General features: G+C 41.6%; 1 protein-coding gene and 1 long non-coding RNA gene across 4 annotated transcripts in view; one reads left to right on the forward strand and one right to left on the reverse strand.

Annotated features, from left to right (window-relative positions):
* Window positions 1-207: 207 nt before the first annotated feature.
* Window positions 208-4948, forward strand: LOC128853393 (uncharacterized). The gene is made up of 3 exons (XR_008451922.1): window positions 208-375; window positions 1803-1967; window positions 4123-4948. It is a non-coding gene; the product is annotated as an uncharacterized LOC128853393 (long non-coding RNA).
* The window catches only part of SHC4 (SHC adaptor protein 4), a 35154-nt gene continuing 20191 nt past the window's right edge, over window positions 1976-16938 (reverse strand). For all 3 annotated transcript variants that reach the window (XM_054078053.1, XM_054078052.1, XM_054078054.1), the window contains 8 exons: window positions 16236-16289; window positions 13062-13113; window positions 11610-11736; window positions 9602-9779; window positions 8256-8316; window positions 6702-6881; window positions 4974-5227; window positions 1976-4231 (listed from right to left, as the gene is read on the reverse strand). In XM_054078053.1, the coding sequence (XP_053934028.1) occupies window positions 4076-4231; window positions 4974-5227; window positions 6702-6881; window positions 8256-8316; window positions 9602-9779; window positions 11610-11736; window positions 13062-13113; window positions 16236-16289 (1062 nt within the window). In that variant the 3' untranslated portion in view covers window positions 1976-4075. The remainder of the gene's footprint in view (window positions 4232-4973; window positions 5228-6701; window positions 6882-8255; window positions 8317-9601; window positions 9780-11609; window positions 11737-13061; window positions 13114-16235; window positions 16290-16938) is intronic.

Here is a 16938-nt window from a genome sequence, read left to right on the forward strand (position 1 = left end):
GCGTGGCAGCGGGAACGCGCCCGGCCGCCTGATTGGCTGAGGGCGCGCCAATGGCTGCGCGGGGGAGGGGGATTGGGAGGGGCCTCTGTTGACGTCACTCGTGGGCGCCGCCCAGCGGCGAGGCGTGGTTGTTGCTTGGCAACGCGCGGAGAGAGGCTCTCGTGAGGCCACGGCGCGGCCAGGTGACGTCACGTCCTCACGGCCGCGAACGCTGAAGGAACGGCAGCAGTATGGCCCCAATGGCGTCAGGCTGCGCCAGAGGAGGCTCGGACTGGATATCAGGAATAAATTTTTCACAGAAAAGATTATGGGGCGCTGGAACAGCTGCCCAGGAAGGTGGTGGAGTCCCCATCCCCGGATGTGTTTGAAAGACAGGTAGACGAGACGCTCGGGGACATGGTTTAGTGGCAGATACGAATGGTTGGACTCCATGATCCAAGAGGTCTTTTCCAACCTGGTGATTCTATCAGAGTGGTTGACGAAGGAGTTACTGACCCTCACCTCCCTGCAGCCCCTCATCCTCGCCAATGCTTACCATGGTGATGCCAGGGCTGGGCTGCACACAGGAAACCCTTCTGGAGGATGCAGCTATTGCCTGGTGAAGGCACACAGATGCAGAGGCACTGCCAGGCTGCGCATAGGCAGCCTTCCTCGGGGTGCCCAGAGAACCACAGCACCCAGGCAGCCTTCCCTGAGGCACTCATGGAACTAACAGTATGTAGGAAGCCTTCCCCAGGGCACTTATGGAACCACAGTGCACAGGCAGCCTTCCCTGGAACATCCAGGGAACCACAGTGCCCAGACAGCTTTCTCCAGGGTGCGGAAGGGAACCACAGCACCCAGGCGCCCATCCCCAGGACACCTAGGGAACCACAGCATCCAGGCAGCCTTCTCCGGAGCGCCCAGGGCTTCAAGAACTTGCTTTAATCTGTTTAAATGTTTCTAACTTCTTCCGCGGAACTGCCTGTAACAAGCATTCAAACAATAACAACAGAAAAGGAAATCAGAAGGGGGTCTGAAAGTGTTTGTTCAGTGCTGAGGCAGCCACGTAGTAGCTCCATCCGGTGACAGGTGCCTCCGCGGTTGCAGTGCTGCCCGCTGCCCTCACTGCAGAAAACGGGAGTTAGGGCTGGAGAGAGGTGCTTGGGTCATCGTTGTAACATTTATATTGCTGGAAGCAAGCAGATACCTGAATTAGTGTGTTTCAGTGAAATTTACAGAAGTTTGGAAAAACAACAAGCGTGCATGCCTTGTGAATGTGACATTAGAGGCAAAAATAGCGTATTTTCCAGGGGTTTCTAGTTAACTGTTAGAACAGAGATTCACAATTCTCCTCAGCACTGCACAGGCATGCAACAATTTTTTGTTAAAAAAAATGTCTAAATGTGCCTGTCAATTCATATTAACTTTCTTAGGAACAATACTTTGGAAAACTTTCCAAAACTTAGATAACTTTGAGGAGGTTTTCTTAGCATAGTTACTTTTTCTAAGACTTCCATACAGAAGATGATAGTGTGTTTGATATGAGACAGCCGGTCCCCAGAGGCTAAACCAGCATTAATAGCTAAGTGAAAGCACAGAAATGTTAGAAACTAAAACCTGACTTCCTAGTTCCGGCCTCAGGAGAATGGATGGAACTTAGGAAAATGACTGTTATCCATAATGCATGGACATGTTGTGTTTAAATTGTATCTGTAATTAGTTGAATTCTTTGCTTTCTCTCACATCAAGAGATTCTGAAATGCTTGTTTATTGCACTAGCACTCAATTATCTCCCCTTTCCCTTCACTCTTTTACTTCAGACACATACAAAATATGCAGGAAGAACAAAACAAAGATTCTGGTCTTACTCTGTTAGTGATATTCAGAGAGGCTGTGTCATACTCCCATCCAAACATCACATGCTGACTCTGGATGTTTTTATGCATTGGTAAAGTGAAAACTGGTGAAGTGGAAAAAGCCCCCAAGTAAGTATCTCGCCTGGCAAACTCATGTAATGTTGACCTCATACTATCACAACTCCAAACACGATTATTCCAGTCCCAAGTAACTTTGATTTGTACTAAGACTGGAGTTCTGCCCATTTGCCTTCTATGACCCATCATAAAACTCAGCTTTGATGCAAAAATCAAACCCGCCCTGTGCAGCTCTTTCTCTGCCCTCAACATGCCACAGAAATAGCTATTTTTGTCCCATTGTTTGCTCAATAAAGTCATGTCAAATACATTATGATGTTTGGCAAGATGTGAGAATAGGAAGGATGCTATGAAGGGATTTCATATTCCAGTTACAGATTCTTGCCTAGTATCCTTGCAGTGGCACAAAGCTTGAGCACGGACTCTTGCTGGGGGCCTTTTCACAGGTGAAAACCTTGCACAGGGTAGAACAGACATAAGCTTGAGCTTCGAGTCTGAAAGATTGAGGTATCAATAATGTCAGACTATTAGCAAGGAAATTAGATACTAATATTTTAAACTTCTCACTGCTTCAGTATATGTAATTGAGTATTTTAATCATGTTATTATCAAAGAATGAAATACATTTTATGCCTATTAGTTGAGGATAAGAATAAAGATTTCTTTTTCAGCTCCGTGTAGCTCTTTACATATTTTCCACTCCAAGAAAGCTTAATGTCTTCGATAATTTTATATGACTCCTCTTGTTTTCTAGAGAAAAGAGCTCTTACTATAATGCCCCACTGAACATGAACACAGGCAAAAAAAAACCCAGAATGTATTATTTTATAGTCAAGTCTTCCAGCAGCTGCTGAACTCCACAACAATTGTGTGCTTTATGGAACTGAGCCGGTGGGCTGGAAGACAGAGAGAATGTCCCTGCTCATTGCAGAAGACATTATCTTAAAGAGACCACTTTCTCAGGCCATCGCCCAGACTACCAGTTCATCCCGCAAATTCCTCCCTGCCTTTCTTCAGTTACATATTAAATGACTGTTTCTTCAACAGGAAGCCCAGGAAATCACTATTCACTCTGAATATTGGAGTGTTCATATTTAGAGTATTTATTGTGGCAAAACAATTCATAGGTTTCCTTTAAAATACTTTTTTCCATGTTTAGGAGCAAATGGACTCTACGTGAGGAAAGGGAAAACCATATCTTGTTTTGGAAAGAACACTGAAGAAGGGCACATGCAAAGTTTAAACAGTCTTTTAAATAGTTTTCTTTCAAAATGTTATTATTAGTTTTGTTCAGCTTCTGTAGTTTGTAAACAACTATGCAATTAATGAAAATATATTTAGTCTACCTTTAAAAAGAGATGTCTCCAGTATTAATTGGTAATAATAGCAAAATCATATGCAAGACAAAAAATATTAGGATCTAGCATGCTTGTCCCTTAACAAGTTCTATTCCAAAATTATATTACATATATTAATTTCAATTTTGTAAATGTTTCATAATCTCAAATCTTTGAGTAGTTAGTGATAAAAAATGATTTAGAAACGGACAACCTTTCCATACTGTGAACGATATTAGTTTCAAATATTACTTGCTAGTAAAGTGCTGTTACAAGCAAAATGAAATTGTTAGTGTCTATCGAAAGCAGGTGACATTTTAGTAGTATTCAAATCGTATTTGTTTTGGCAAATAGTTAAAAGCTTAGACATGTTTGTTTAACCACCCAAAACTAATTCAGTATAAATAATATTGGTTTCCAATAGTTCTATGCTAAAAGGCACATACTAATGTTCCAGCAGTTCATTCAAGTGAGTTTTTGTATGTAGAGGTTTAATTGTGCTTTTAAATAGTTACTGATTCAGTATGACCTTGAAAGTGACATTTGTGCACGTCTAAAATACCTTCTCACAAATGAATCTCACACTCTGAAGGTGTAATTTTGTTAAGATTATATATATCTATATAACTATGCTTGTTGATCTCTATAGATCTACATAGATATACACATATACATATATTCATACATACACACACAAACGGGTATCTCCTGTAACAGCAGCGGAAAGTGCAGTCTATACTTTTTTGAATTGTCTTCGTAAGAGAAAGTTCTCAGTACAGTTTTCAGTTATGAATTGTGTTGGGATTTGTGAGATCCAAGGGCTTATTTGTGATATTGCATGTGTCCCACATTGCTTTCTTTCCTTACAGGCTGCTTCAAGCTCACTTCACTTCCAGAGGAGACGATTGGCAAATTATTTTCCATGTGATACTGAATAAGATGACCCACGCTATCAAATATATGGTCTTTGGTTCTCACCTAGTGGAAGAAGCAAAAGAATATATTTATGGTCAGATTGTGCTTCGGCTGGTGGGACGTGAACCTAGTGCATTAAAGTCAAAAGGTATTTAAGCCACTGAACGCACTGCAGCAGGATCGTTGGGCTGTAGAATGTGATTCAGACCTATCCTTTGACTTACCCTTAGCTGACACGAAAAGCAGTTGACCAAGTTAAAGAGACTGCAGGTAGAACTGGGCTGAAGCTGCTAAGGGGAATGAAATAACCATTCTTCTTTTCTCTACAGAAGAGTGATAGTTTTCCCTAAACCCCATAAGGATTACTTTTCTCATTTAATCTCTCCTCTGAGAGATGTCATTCAAGAGTGCTCTTCTAGGCCTGAGAAGAAGCAAGTAGAATTGAAGTGACAACAAACCAGCTCTCCCTTTTCTGTATCCAGAAGTGTTTTACTAATCAAATTCATTATTTGATGTTAGGGTTATTTTTCTAGCTATGTAATAACAACTCAAAGGCTATATTAAGTGTATATACTAATTATCAGCTCCTGGACCAACAACGATATTTAAGTACCTCACTTCTGTTTCCATGATACTTGGGTGCTTATAAGTTTTTGAATGGAACTTCTGAGCCTACTGAAGTCACTGACTAAAATTAAATTAGCCTAGATGGAATCAGATCAGTTCCACTTCCTGGAATGCACCCATGTATTTCAACTGAAATATCTGAGCAGCCCTGAAATTTCATTATATGAAATGTTCATACCTTGCCCTCAGGATCCACCAAGAGCAGATGCTTTGCTTGCCCTCCCTGAAGTCCACTGAGGACATATTGGCCGGGTGACGTTGTGCTCTCTCGCACCAGAAAATCTCCATCATTGACTAAGAGGCTCTCTGCTGCTTTCCTGTTTAATTTGCCATGGTAACAATCTTCATTCCTTAGTTGCTGCTTTATTTGTGGCAGAACGCAGAGACCAGCTGTGTTGCTCGTGGCACTCTGCTGAACAGCTTCCGGTAACTCTAAAATGAAATGAAAGGGAATCTATTGGACACTTCACGTAGAACTTTATCCTAAAAGGATGTGAGATAATACTTTTTATAGCTTATAAAAAATTCAAATGGCTCAGTCTTGAAAGCTGTGATCAAACCAACCTTACAGACGGTAATAATATGCACACATGAATGCTCACAACCCTCCAGTGCATTAGGTAAAATTATCACACCATCTCCTCCCATACCTTAGATGGGAAAGCCTTGAGTCGCTAGGCAACAGGGATTGCAAAGAGGAAATTTTCTGATGCTCTCCTGTTTTGGGTTTGTATTTCTTTGGTTGTATTAAAAAGTCAAATCTTTTCTGTAAAAATGAGATTTTTGTTGGTTTTTTTTTAGCCACTTTTTTCTTTTTTTTTTTTTAAGATCTAGTTTTGACTTCTTCCTTAACAAGCTCTGAAGAGATTGTCATGGATCATTGGTGGAGTCATGTTGAGTGGCTCCAGCTATGTGCAGGAATGTAAGACAACGTGGCCAACGTAGCCAGAAGGGAAGGATTACCGCATGGTGCATCTGCTGTGAAAAAATGAACAATTACTGAATGTACCAACAAAACTGGGTGGTTTGGGATATAGCCGGTCCAACTGCAAATGATTCACAGGCAAGATTTTCTAAGGAAAATAAGAGGATACCACTTCTTCAATGGAATTGTGCAAACTAAGGCTCCTCAGGATACAGCCAGTTCCTTTTAGAGCCTAATACAGCCCTGGGCTGGAAATGTCTCAATGCTCACAGTTTTCTTTTACTGTAGTTCTGTCCAGTCTTTTACTCACTTTCTTGTGTCAAGTCGACTCTGACAGAGAAAACACTCAGTGGCAAAGCATAAAAGGCAAAGCTAATAAAATATTTTCAATAAAGAAGACAATCAGCAGCAACTATACAGCTGTTTAAAAGATATCTACAACTTTGTGTCTGTAAATCAAGACTTAACCTGACATACATTTAATAGCTACTACTGATCAAACAGTTTAATACACAAATTATTGGATGACATTCAATGGTCAGTTATGGAAGAATTTAGATAAGATGGTCATAATGACCCCACTGTGACCTTGCATGCTACCACCTGTGAAGCAAAGGCATCTGAGGCCACTTTTACCTAAGAGTGGTTAAAATCTTAAGCATAAAGGAAAACCCTCTTCTTTGAGATACAGTGCAGTCCCAAACTTCAATATAATCTTAGAGACTTGCTTATTATTACCTGTGGAACACTACTGTCATCAGTCAACTACAGAAGATGAAAGGTTATTCTGCTTGCTTATTATCACTTCTTTTACTCTTCAATTTAACAATCAAAAAAACTAACCGTGAAGGATTTCTCACCACCCCCACCCCCCATCTCGTCTTTTCTATATTCCCTATAGGGAAACCAAAATTTTTCTCCATTCACACAGATGACAAGACCCCCTCTTTTTAAAGATATGATATTGCAAAGGGAACCTACTGGCCTGACGCAGCGGGCTCCCATGGATCTGTGTTGTTCCTGCACCACGGGCCGTACCGACTGTGGACAGCAGGGTCTGTGTGTTGATGTAACACGGATCATCAAAAAGATCTGTTTTGTAGGCAGGCTTCAATACCATTGCCTCTTTTTTGGTCTTCTGTGATATTTCACCACAATTACCTGCAATTAGTATATAGTACGCACAGATTTTTCTTTCTTTCTTTTTTTAAACTCAAATTAAAATAACTGTAAAAGCCGAATATGAACATTGTTGTTCTTACATTCCCCACTAAAGTCTTTCAGAAAGAAAAGAAAAGTTGGCAGACAAACTCATTTTTCCTTAGGGCTGGAAGGCACAAGATACACTATCCAAAATGATTTAGAATGAGGTTTTAAAAAATGTTCCGCACTGGTTCAATTCTGCTTCAATCAATGTCAGCAGTAAACCCCCCACTGATTGAAAAGAAATTAATATATTTGACTCTACAGAGATACAAACCATATACATTGTTTGTTGCAAAACCCCTTCCTTCCCCTCTGCACCACAAAAAAGGCTTGTGGGAAACTAAACAATTCTCTCTCTTGCTATTCTGGTGGAGCAAGGAAGATGGAAGAGGTTGGCGCTTTGTGGCTCTGCCTGGAGAGCCAAAAAGCCACATCTGTCAGGTTAGGATCCAAGCCTAGGAAGAGGCTAACAAAATATCCCCTGCAGGGTATGAAAATAATAGCACTTCAGCTAGCCAAATAGCACACATAGTTTTGCTCTTTAGCAAACGTTTTATTCATAGATAGATCTATTCATTCATTCTTTTATTTGTTCACCCGCTCTTTGCAGAAACCATTTGATTCTCCTTTCCTTAAATGAGAAAAAACACAAGCAACTGAACTCTCCCGTGCCCACAGTATAATGGATCACTTTAGAGCGGTGCAGGTGGGAATTCAAGAAGGACCTCATTGTGCGATGACAGAGATGAGCTGGGAAAGTGTGCACAGGGCATCAGCTGTGGCAAGGGATGTCCAGAAAGGGCTGGAGGCTGGCCATCTCCTGGCTTGCAGAGAGCACGTTTTGCTAAAGACTTATCAATCTTGGGCACAAAGCCGCACAAGGCAGAGGAAGGGCACAGCCACACTGTGCGCCGGTGATGCTGGAACCAAGGGCTGTGTCGGAACCACACCGATGCTGATAGTTTGGGTCTGAAATTTGTAGGGGGAAGGGGTATTTTCAGAGACTGGTAAGAAATAAAGTAGCTTCTTTTTCAAAAGGGATGAAAGGGAATAAACCAACAAGGAGTATGAAAGAGAATAGAAAAAACAAAGAGCTACTGTACAGTATCATGACATGTAAAATGAGTAAGTCTGCCAGCAGACATGAAGATAGATTAGTGGCCTTTAGAAAAGCTATAACGGTGTTTTGTCTGCCCTTCATCTAGGGAACTAGAAAGGACCCACTAAGAATACTTTTCAGCATTGTATCTAAAACCAAAAGGCAGCTCTTCCAGGCAGTTTGCCTTGGTTAATTCTGCATATGCATGAGAGGGAAAACAGAGTACATACCCACAGTTTTGTTCTCTTCTGGGCAGTTTTCATATATACTTATGAAAGTCGGGTTGCCTGCCTGCAGAACAGTTGTACAGTCACATAAAACAGTCCTTTAGAAACATCAGGTAATCATACAACATCCACGCTCCAGTTAGTTAGGATCAAGATAACTAAACGTATCTTCTTCACCAAAAAATGCCCATCTCCCCAGATACAATTTCATGCTGATACTGTTCTTTCTACAGGGCATTACATCAATCCCCACAGAGATTGTCAACTGCCCAATTATGTAGCTACGGCTCAGTATACACAGTATAACTCCCAAGTCATAATGTTAATATTTTTCTTTTCTTATTTCTTTTCTGTAATGTTTCTTGCAACAAAACCAAGGAAAAATAACTACAGACATCATGGTGTGAAACAATCACCAAGTTGCCCTGGTGGAAATAAAGCCTTCGCATTTACTTGTTGCAGGGTAACTCCTTGCAACAGCTCGGAAGAGCTTTGAATGTAAACTTGGGATATAGTCAAAAAACCTTTTCAGAGTACTGTTGGGAAGGCACAGACCACCAGGCCCACAGCTGCGATGTGGAGTATGGTTGAAGTTAACAAAGCAAAGCAACGGATGGAGCAGTAGCACAGGAATGCACAGGACATGGGAGCAGCAACTTTTTAGCCAGCATCAACTGGATTCCAGTAGCATGTGTGATTGCACTCCCTCCGAGCAAAGCAGTGGTGCCTGTTTCCCCGAGTGGGGAAATGCTGGTGCTTCCACGAACTCACACAGCAGGCTTTGAAGTCTGGGCAGCAAGTCTGAACTCGCTGATTTTACTCCCTGACTGTTTTTTATTCCCCACTATCCCAGACAAGAGCCGCAGATACATGCATCTTTTGCTGCTGTGGCTGATTTAACAGAGACTCTTGAAACTCTCCAGGGGGAATTAATGTTGCATATACATTGCAATCAGTTAATGTTGTATGTATAGGTTATGGAGCATAATGGACAGGATGAAATATTTATCAGATCACAGAATCAGGAGCCAGGAGGTCCCAGATTTTGCAGATGTTCTCTCAGACAAGTCATTTAAATCTGTATCTATTTCCTTCTCACAGCTAACAAGTGAACAAGGGAATATTACTTGCTCTCCTAAAAGTACTCTAAGGACAAACCAGTTAATATTCAGAAAGTGCTTTGTACATAATTGTACTAAGCATCATTAAATCTAGCCTAAAAAAACCCTTTCCCAGGATAATCAGGTCCTGGTTGTGATGTTAATGCCGTGCTTTGCATCACAGAAACACTTTATTATTCATTCACATAATAGCAAGCGGATTGTTATCCCAGAAGATAATGTACTTACCGAGCAATACTGCTTTTTGCACTGTATAAGACAGTTAGTTCTTTGGTCTGTTTGCACTTTCATTCGCATGTCTAACACTCCACCAGTGGGAGGCTCTTTCCCTGGAATTTCATTGTAATATTCATGATCCTCCCTCTCCTGCGAATTCCCAGCTGATCCATTACTGTTTGCTGCCTCACTGAAAAAATATGGAAAGAAAAAAAAAGCGACTGATGTAACCAACTGCTTTCTAGTGTAGGCAAACGTCCCCAGTGCTTGCACATCGCACAGTACACAGATTAGCCATACGGAGGCTGTAAAGGGCTTTGGGTCTGAACTTTCAGAGCTGTTTCTTTTTCTAGTTACTTCTTCCTGAATTAAAAATGGAGTCAGCCCAGATCCCTTTTCTTTGCCTTGAAAATGTAAGGGCCACCTACTGAAACTTTAAGAAAATAATGTCCATGCATTGTTCATCAAGGCGTCTGAAATGTATACCATAAAACTAATTCTTCTGGCTTCTTGTCTGGACTGTATAAATCTAGGGATTGCTGGGAGGGGCACTTACAAGAGAAAATTAAAACCTTATGGCGACTGTTTTAGAAAATCAAATATTGCTACAAAAAAAAAAAAAAAAAAAGTAGTATTCCTGAGTGGAATGTACCGTGATTTTAGAAACCATAATCCACGTAACTTTTCTGTTTCAGCTTGTATAAAAGAGAGTGACACAAGGGAGAGCGCCCAGTGTTTTCCTTGAGCTAAACCAGAATGATAATAGTTTAAATATCCATCTGATCCACTGCGAAACAACTAGGTGCTTCCTGTGCTGTCTCCGGTCCCAAAATAAAAAGCTCGTCTGAAATCTTACTTCTCTGTTTAACAAGAATATAATTGGATAAAAGGCCTCGAGCAGGAAAGAGATAAAGTTCAAGTAGTTGATTATGTGATATGCACTGCAAGTATTTGATTATATGATTCATAGTAGTTTGGAAGTGGGTGACTCATTCACACAGCAATATCCGACTTCTCTGCCCGGGGACCTTTCTCTAAGGCTGACTGTGGGTTAGGCTCGAGGAGGGAATCCAATTAGCCTCTTCCATCTCTCCTTGCTCTGATGTACTTGTGGCACAACCTAACAGAGTTTCATAGGAAAGCCTCTTCCTCCGTTTATTGCCTCCAGGGAAAACAGACCAGTACTAGCAGTGCAATAGCTTGAAGCACTATATACGATGAAATAAATATAAACTGGAGCTGGGGCTGCTGTTCAGCAATAAAACTTGTCCTATTGCATTGCATCAGGCACTGTACTGGTGACACTGCCCGCACAGCGACGCCCGGTGCTCAGGACGCAGCTAAGTGACACTACAGCTTTACCTACTCATGGGAGGTAGCAAATGATCAAATTTGACATTATGGTAAGAAAAGACTATGAAAAATAGGCACGGCTAACCTGTGAGGAGTTAAAATTAGAGCAAGAACTGTTTTCAGGGCATTGGGAAAAGGGTAGTTGAAATGCAGAATTGTGGTTCGAAAATTAATCCGGGCCCTGTATTTTAAGCAATGTGCAGGATGTGAGCAGAACAGCAGGAAGGGGAATTACAGTTGCTTATTTCCCCACCACATACTTTCCACAACTGCAGCGAGCTTAAACTTGGCACGGGTCAGGACAGAGCTCAGTGTGTGTGTGTGTGTGCGTGTGTGTGCCGTATTTATAGAGCAGAACTTACTTGGGCCAAATAATTTGAACATTTGTTTGACTTACTTGCATCATTTAAGATAAGGCTGTTTTAGCAAAGGAGCAATTCTATGGTGTTACGGTTGTACAAATGTCACTGAAATCAGTGGAGTCTATCAGAATAAGCTAATTCTAGTTTATTATACTCTGTACATACCGCATGTAGTACAATTAGCGTATGTCCAGAAACCATATCAAAAGCATCTTATTTATGGATCGGTCTTTAGAGTATATCGTTTTCCTGAAAAGTACTAAAGAGAACAAAACTGCCAGTTAAGTGACTAAGAACGTACTGACCTTTCATTAAACGTAACCAGGCTGGATGGGTTCTTCAGGTACTGTTTGAAACGGAGCTCAAAAGCCTGCCCTATGGTGTTTATCACCTCCTGCGCCATCCCATTGGGGCACTCCAGTATGTGGCATGCTGCAAAGAGACACTTTGGTTTAATTAAGTAAATGCACTTTCTAGCAGAAAATAGAGAGACAAGCTCTATTGCTTACAGCAGAAAAGCCAGGCATGAAATTATGCATCTCAATAGCTTTAGGACGTTATAGAGACTGAGATTTTTGATGTGTTAAAGAAATTGCTCTAGGTGTTTTTTAATCATAGTACCAGCTTATACCTCAATAAAAGAAACTCTCCATTTATGCTTTCCGCATGAAGTGCTCCTGTGTCTCCTGTATCTCCTTTGCCTGGCAGCAAGCAGAAGCAGGGGAGAGAACCAGTGCTGCCAGCGTGCAGATTTCATGTGAAACAGCTTGGAAACACAAGTGTGCGTGGCTCTGGCAGCCTGGGGCCAGGGCTCCCTCCAGGCAAGACCATGCTCCTGACACCAATCCTTGTTCTCATGTGCTGGGTGCCTAGGACCAGCTCTCCCCTCTGGAGAACCACCATGAGATAGCCCTCAGAGACGATGCTGGGCCAGCCACCAGCCCTGCCTGCAGGCTGCTAGAGTGCAGGAGTTCTGCACATCCCAGCATCAATGGGATCTTGATGACCTACTGTTGATCCCGCAGGGTGCCCTAAACTAAGCAGAATAGCAGCGCAGGTGATATGCAGGTGATGCAGCTACAGAAAGGCAGCAGTCCAGACTGCTAAAGCTCCAGCCCAGCTTCTTCAGATTTTCATCCTGATTTTCTGAGCCATCCACAGAACCTTGGAGTGATTTCTCCCTTAATCTGCCACTACACCAACTTCATAACCATCGAGTAGTTTTGCCTGAGAACTGTCTGGCATGAAAGAAGGAGCTAAAGGCCAGTCTGTCTTCTTTTGCAGTAAAATAATGAGTGATGTAAAAGAGATTTTATCCCGAGTCAGCCTCCAGAGGGAAGAAGGTCTCACGCACCTGAGTATGTACCTGACTCTGCCTTCCAGCAACATACCCAGGAGCTTGGGTTAGACAAGGAGGCTCATTCACCACTTTTCCCTCATCTAGGAATTGCCCCAGAGCAGGGCAGCTGCCCACTTTTCCTCCTCAGTCAAAGCTGGCTTGGGAAGGTTCCTGCCCCTGCACAGAGCCAGCAGCTAATACAGCTTTAGACCTGCAGATTCTCACTTGGCTGCTCAAAGAATACAACGTTCAAAGCTACAGCCTGCATCCCATCACCCACACTCATACAAGGAAGTCAGAATTGTACAGAATATTGAGATGTTCAGTAGCTTTCTTATTTTAAAAATCAATTACTTGGTAATTATACGATAAAGCAATCATATAAACATGAATAACAATCTGAAAATTGTTTCCATACCTCTCTGATTAACAGGATCTTTTGCTACATATGCAACATATTCTGTTGTATCCTGCAGGAAAGAAGATGACAAATGTCATTACAAACAGCCCTATGACCATAACAAAGCAGCTGAAAGAGACATATTTTTAGCATTAAAAAGCATACTTCTTTCAGAGAAAACATCCAGAGGTGCTAGCAAAGTAGGCTAAGGGAAAGATTGGTGATGCACTGGCAGCTGTCGACACAGTAATTGTGCTGCAACCTTTTTCTTGTAATAAATGCATTAGACCATTTGGCGTTCCTTGGGTTTTCATTAAAATGTGTTTTACATTCCAAACTCTGCAACAGGAGTAGAAACACGACTGGTGCCTCATCAGCAGGCATCGTCGTGCTCTTCCGCTGCTCCCACAGAGCTCGAAACCTCCCCTGTGTAACGCATTAAGGCTGCGTGTCTGCCAGTCACAGCTTTTAGCTGGACAGTCCTTATCGATATTAGCAGAAGATAAAACAATGTTAATATACTGCAAAGGACGAGTTAGAATATTCCAGATTTGTAGCATGAAGATTGAGTTTTGAAGTCATCTTAGAGAAAAGCTGATCTTTAAAATACTGCATAATACAATAGGTATCTGATCTCAATTGCCGGTGCCTGATTTTAGTCTGGCTACGATCAGGTTAAATCACTCTGGATCGCAAGGCTGCTGCTGAGATCAGACCACCTCAGTATAATCAGCGGTCTGTTTCAGATTCTCTTTCCAGCTAACAGTGAAATAATCCTTTTTCTTAGCGAAAGTGAAAATGGAACTGGAATAGAAAAATTAACATTTCTAGTCATGCTGCAAAGGCTAAGAATCGCTTGATAATTCAGTGTTATAGTAAAAATGGTGAGGTAATGAATAACATTCTTTTAATTATTAAAGATGCATTTTGTTATTTTGGATCTTGAAGGCAGGATGGGGAAAATGCAATTCGCAGCTTAAAGGCATGGCTCTCTTGGGGGAAGATGCAATCAGCTGGCAGGAAACAAGGCCCCCTTCTGCAATATGCACAAGAACAACCATTTAATAATTCACAGTGAATGACACGAGGCAGGACTTAGGGCCAGCAGAATTTGTCCTAGATAAATTTTTTTTAAATCTCCTAAGTTAATATCATTAAAACAAAGGAAGCTTAAGATTTCTTATGCATTTGTGAACTCAATTTCCTTCCTTTTCCTTTCAGGTTTTCCTTAGAGTTCATGAATATTTTAGGATACACTTTTAAAACAGATCTAGAGAGCAACTAGAAACTGAAGTAACTGGAGCAGTACCTGCTATTTTTATATCTTTGTAATGTTTATGTACATCCATGGGTGACTTTGCTTTAAAATAAAGCCAGAATAGGTTTTATCCTCAGGCAGAATGTTGCTACTCCTTAACAGCCCAGAGCAACACTGAACTGCGCTTAGACCTTGAACGTGGGAGCAAGTGGAGAGGTAAGCCCTGTGGAAACCATCACCCATTTTAAATGTAAAGGGAATTTTGGAAAAATTACCTGAACAAGCTGCCAAAATTGCCCATTATGTGAAGTACCACCAGATTTATAGTTAGCGCTGCTGAGCAAGACCTCTCTTTTACATACTCTCCCAGTAAGGGAAGTGTCACCAGCACATCCTGCAGCACATCCGTGGGCAAGCACATCTCTTGGTGGTCCTTTCATTAAGCACTGACTAAACCCAGTCCTGTGTAGCCTGTGAGATCTGATGGGATTGCTTTACAAGACCAATGCAGGATAATAACATAAAATCCCCAAAACTAATAAAGGTAAACAAGCCTCAGAGAACTCCTCATCCAACCTGCTGAGCTGAGGTCTGAAACCATATCCCTGAATTTTCCAAACTGGAAATTTTACGTTAAAACACACTAGACAGCCAGCATCTAGGACATGGTATGCACTTCAAAATGAGTCAACTTAAGCACATATTTAAATTGCTTAACTATCAAAAAGACTGGAATGTGGAAATGAAGCATGGTGATGCTCAGCACAACAGCACACCAGCACTTGGAGCTACCTGGAAATCCACATCAGGAAGGGTCTGCAAAGCCCAAGGACTGTATCGTAGAGTGTAGTGTATTGGTTAGAACAGGCATCTCTCAGACTCTTAAAATGCGTTAAGCATTAAATGGGATCTTTAAGGATGTGATGCTTTGGCACCAGTCCTGTGCTGTGCTTCCCTTCCAGGTGCAGGGCTGACAGCACAGAGCCTGCAGACGCGCTCCCTCCCCACTTCCCAGCCCAGCTCCAGAAAGCTCCAGTTCTCAGGCCGCTTGGGCAGCATCTCTCTGAGCAGAGCAGCTGGGCTCCTTACATCGACCACACGGCCCTCCAGAGAAGATCCATCAGTCATACAGAGCTGGTTCCCAGCCATCTTTCCTTGCCTGCTCCTACATCCAGAGGCAGACCTGGCATTTTCCAGTCAAAGCTGGATCTGGTTTTCACCCCAGTGTTATCAAAAGCATGACCAAGAGCCTTCTCTTTTCCCTGTTTCATAAGACAAGAACAGGGAGACATTTAACAAAATTCAAGGGCAGAAAAAACCACTGATTTCATACCACATGAAGGGTGAAATTCAGGATGCTGTCGGGGCTGGACTTGCTTAGATTTGAAGAGGGAATAGGGCACATTTATAGATAACAATTACAATCATTGCAAGTAAGAGTTTAAAAGAGAACTGAAAACCTCTTGCTTGAAAACATTCATGACTCCATGACGATGACACTAGGAGAAAAAAAATGTATCTGCATGAAGGTGGTTAGGCCACATCTGCCTCGTGGGAACCGTCTGACTCAAAACTGGTATAAAATAGAGAGGTGCCAGGCTGACCATTTTTGTGACAGGTATTGGATTCCAGGGACCACGGAACCAATGCAGTTCCTATATTTGTGTGTTCTTATTTCCAGTTACCCAAATCTGAGGGCTTTTGAATGAACTGAGACTCACTGATGGGCAACAAGAAAGTTAATTCTATTCCGCGTCTCCTTTCCAGTCTCAGTCCCTCAGTTTTCTTGTATTACTGGTAATGATCCAGAAGAGCGGTGTACTCTGTTAGCGACTGTGGATAGGAAGGGATGAAGCAAAGCATTTGCAGGTATTTTTATTCTCATAATAATTTCATTATACCTGCGGAAGTATATCTTATAAATCAATACTTACTGGGTCACCTCCAGAAGCAAATGAGATGGACTGCATGTGATGGTTGGCAATAATCTGAAAAGCATCACAAACTAGTTAAACACGCTCACGTGCCACACGTTTAGAAAATAGCAATGCATACATCTTCATAGAGCAAGCAATTAAGTTCCGGACAACCCAATCCATGCACATATCATATGCGAAGGAAGGAGATAAAAATAGGAATATTTTTGAGACTACACATTCACGTTCAGTAATGTCTAGATCCCTGGGTAATATTCCTTAAAGGGTTTTCAGAAGGAAATTCAACCACTAGCTTCTAACCTGGTCTGTATGAAGCTAAAGGAGTCTTTGAAAGGAGAGTAACTGGAGATAATGGATATATTCACAAAGTCTTGAGATATTTATTCATTTGAAAATTACCAACAATTTTATTTAAATATCTGATGTATATAATGGTGGTGGTTTTACAAACAGGCCCCACGGATACTCTGATCATATTCCCTCTCACCACTAGCGCTGAACTGTAGGAATTACCTGGTAGAAATTTCACCAGCCAGATTAAGCACCAACTTTTCTCATTTTCAAACACTACCTCGTCTCTGGAGATAAACTGTTCTTTATTATATAATTCATGTTAAAAGGATTATACAGGTATGAACACAGTGAAACGCGGTGGCAGCACAAGAATAGAATAAATATGATTTTCTGTTTGCAAAGGTCT

The sequence above is a fragment of the Cuculus canorus genome, chromosome 12 (assembly GCF_017976375.1).
Source record: "Cuculus canorus isolate bCucCan1 chromosome 12, bCucCan1.pri, whole genome shotgun sequence".
NCBI lineage: Eukaryota > Metazoa > Chordata > Aves > Cuculiformes > Cuculidae > Cuculus > Cuculus canorus.